The 1954-nt window shown below is 48.9% G+C and overlaps 1 protein-coding gene across 1 annotated transcript; it reads left to right on the top strand.

The window, feature by feature from the left end:
* The first annotated feature begins 424 nt into the window (after positions 1-424).
* LOC116261515 (peptidyl-prolyl cis-trans isomerase-like) lies at positions 425-1260 on the top strand. The gene has a single exon (XM_031640312.2). It carries the CDS (start codon positions 497-499, stop codon positions 1013-1015), a length of 519 nt encoding a protein of 172 aa, XP_031496172.1. The 5' UTR covers positions 425-496; the 3' UTR covers positions 1016-1260.
* Positions 1261-1954: the final 694 nt, after the last annotated feature.

Raw genomic sequence — 1954 nt, 5'->3', positions numbered from 1 at the left:
TGAGTGCGTTACAAAATCAAAGCTTATATGCATACTTTAAATGATATAAATCCAGTATAATAATGTGCATATATTTTTGTTTAAATGATATAAATCCAGTATAATAATGTGCATATATTTTTATTTAAAGATGAGAAGAATATATTATTGAGTAAGGTAAATCCACCGAAAGGCGTCTCTCCCACTTTTGGTCTACGCTCCGGGAGCCACCAGTCCCCCGCCGGGACCCGCCTCGCGCAGACGCTTAAATGCCGGAGCTTAACCGCGAGGCCCCAACTAAACCAGAGTTCCAACCACGGTTAACAAATTTAGGGTACGCTGAACGAGGCAGTCTATAATCACGCCACGTGGATGACTGTCAGCGGCGAGGATCGACCGCGCAAAGATATTGATCCCGACCCGCCTCTCTACATAAACCCCAACGGGGTTCCGTCGAGGCCGTATCCCCGGGATTCCAGAGTCGCCGGAAGTAGAAGCCGTCCGTTCCGCCGGAAGCATGGCACCGAACCCCCGCGTTTTCTTCGACATGAGTGTCGGCGGAGCTCCCGCTGGTCGGATTGTCATGGAACTCTTTGCCGACGTAACCCCTCGCACGGCCGAGAACTTCCGCGCCCTCTGCACCGGCGAGAAGGGAGTCGGCCGCTCCGGCAAGCCCTTGCACTTCAAGGGCTCCATCTTCCACCGTGTTATCCCTAACTTTATGTGCCAGGGCGGCGATTTCACCGCTGGAAACGGCACCGGCGGCGAGTCGATCTACGGCTCGAAATTCGCTGATGAGAATTTCATTAAGAAGCACGTGGGTCCCGGCGTGCTGTCCATGGCGAACGCCGGCCCTGGCACCAACGGGTCGCAGTTCTTCATCTGCACCGCCAAGACCGAGTGGCTCGACGGCAAGCACGTCGTCTTCGGCCAGGTCGTGCAGGGGATGGACGTCGTCCGCGCCGTCGAGAAGGTTGGGTCTTCCTCCGGCCGAACTTCCAGGGCCGTCGTTATTGCCGATTGCGGCCAGCTCTGAGGCCGACGCCTGACGCCTGCTATCTCCAATGTTAGACCCGATCGATCCTATCTTTCCTTCTTCCTTTTCCTCATTCTCATGTGTGCCTTCTTTCTTCTTCCTGGTCGTTTCTTTTCCTACCTTTACTAGGTCTATGGTTTCACTTTCCAATGTCAGTTGGTCTTTATGAGGTCGATTGCAGTGACAATGGCTGTGGATTTATGTAGCTTTCTAAATCAAATGATATGGATTTTATGATAGTTGAACTCGAGTGTATTCTCTGCGATGCGTCTGAATATCGGTTTATGGGAAATTTGAAAACGTGAATGGACGGACTATTTTCTGCTTCAGATGGTCATTTATCTTGGACGACCTTACTTATCTGATTCATTTGGAGAGTTGGATGAATTTTTTACCTCGCGGTTCTCATTTCTCTGCAGAAATTTGAGAATCCAAACGGACGCCAGATGTTTAATTTTGAAACCCTGTGGTGCCTTACAAACAGAGGGAAAAAAACGAGCACCAATTTTCAGAATCCTGGTTCTGAAAAGTGGGGTGACGTGGAAAAATGCCGGGAATTATGTCGCTTAGGAAAATTAGATCGCCACAAGTTATCCATACAGAAGTAGTAGATAAGTACATTTATTAGACTCAAAAGAAGGGCGTGTGGCTGGACGGACCACATAAGCAAGTGAAGCAGAGTCGTTCTCATTTTAAATGAATCGATTTTTTTTTCCGGTGCCGGAAACTTAAACGTCGAACTATGTGGAGCATTTGTTAAAATGAAAAGAATCTACGTTTATTGAAATATCGCCAGATGTGGAGCCGAACGCGATGATTACAAGCCGGTCGATGGGAATCGTCGAAACCGGTGGGTACTATTTCTCGGCGATCAAAGGCGAGGTTGCAATTGGGTTCGAGTGCGAGCAAAAGCAGCAAAACAATTCTCTCTCGGCTCTT

The sequence above is a fragment of the Nymphaea colorata genome, chromosome 9 (genome assembly GCF_008831285.2).
Source record: "Nymphaea colorata isolate Beijing-Zhang1983 chromosome 9, ASM883128v2, whole genome shotgun sequence".
Taxonomy (NCBI): Eukaryota; Viridiplantae; Streptophyta; class Magnoliopsida; order Nymphaeales; family Nymphaeaceae; genus Nymphaea; species Nymphaea colorata.
This window is presented reverse-complemented; position numbering and strand designations above follow the sequence as displayed.

Bases quoted from the DNA above. Each gene is read 5' to 3' on its own strand.
- LOC116261515 (XM_031640312.2), top strand. From the start codon at position 497: ATGGCACCGAACCCCCGCGTTTTCTTCGACATGAGTGTCGGCGGAGCT.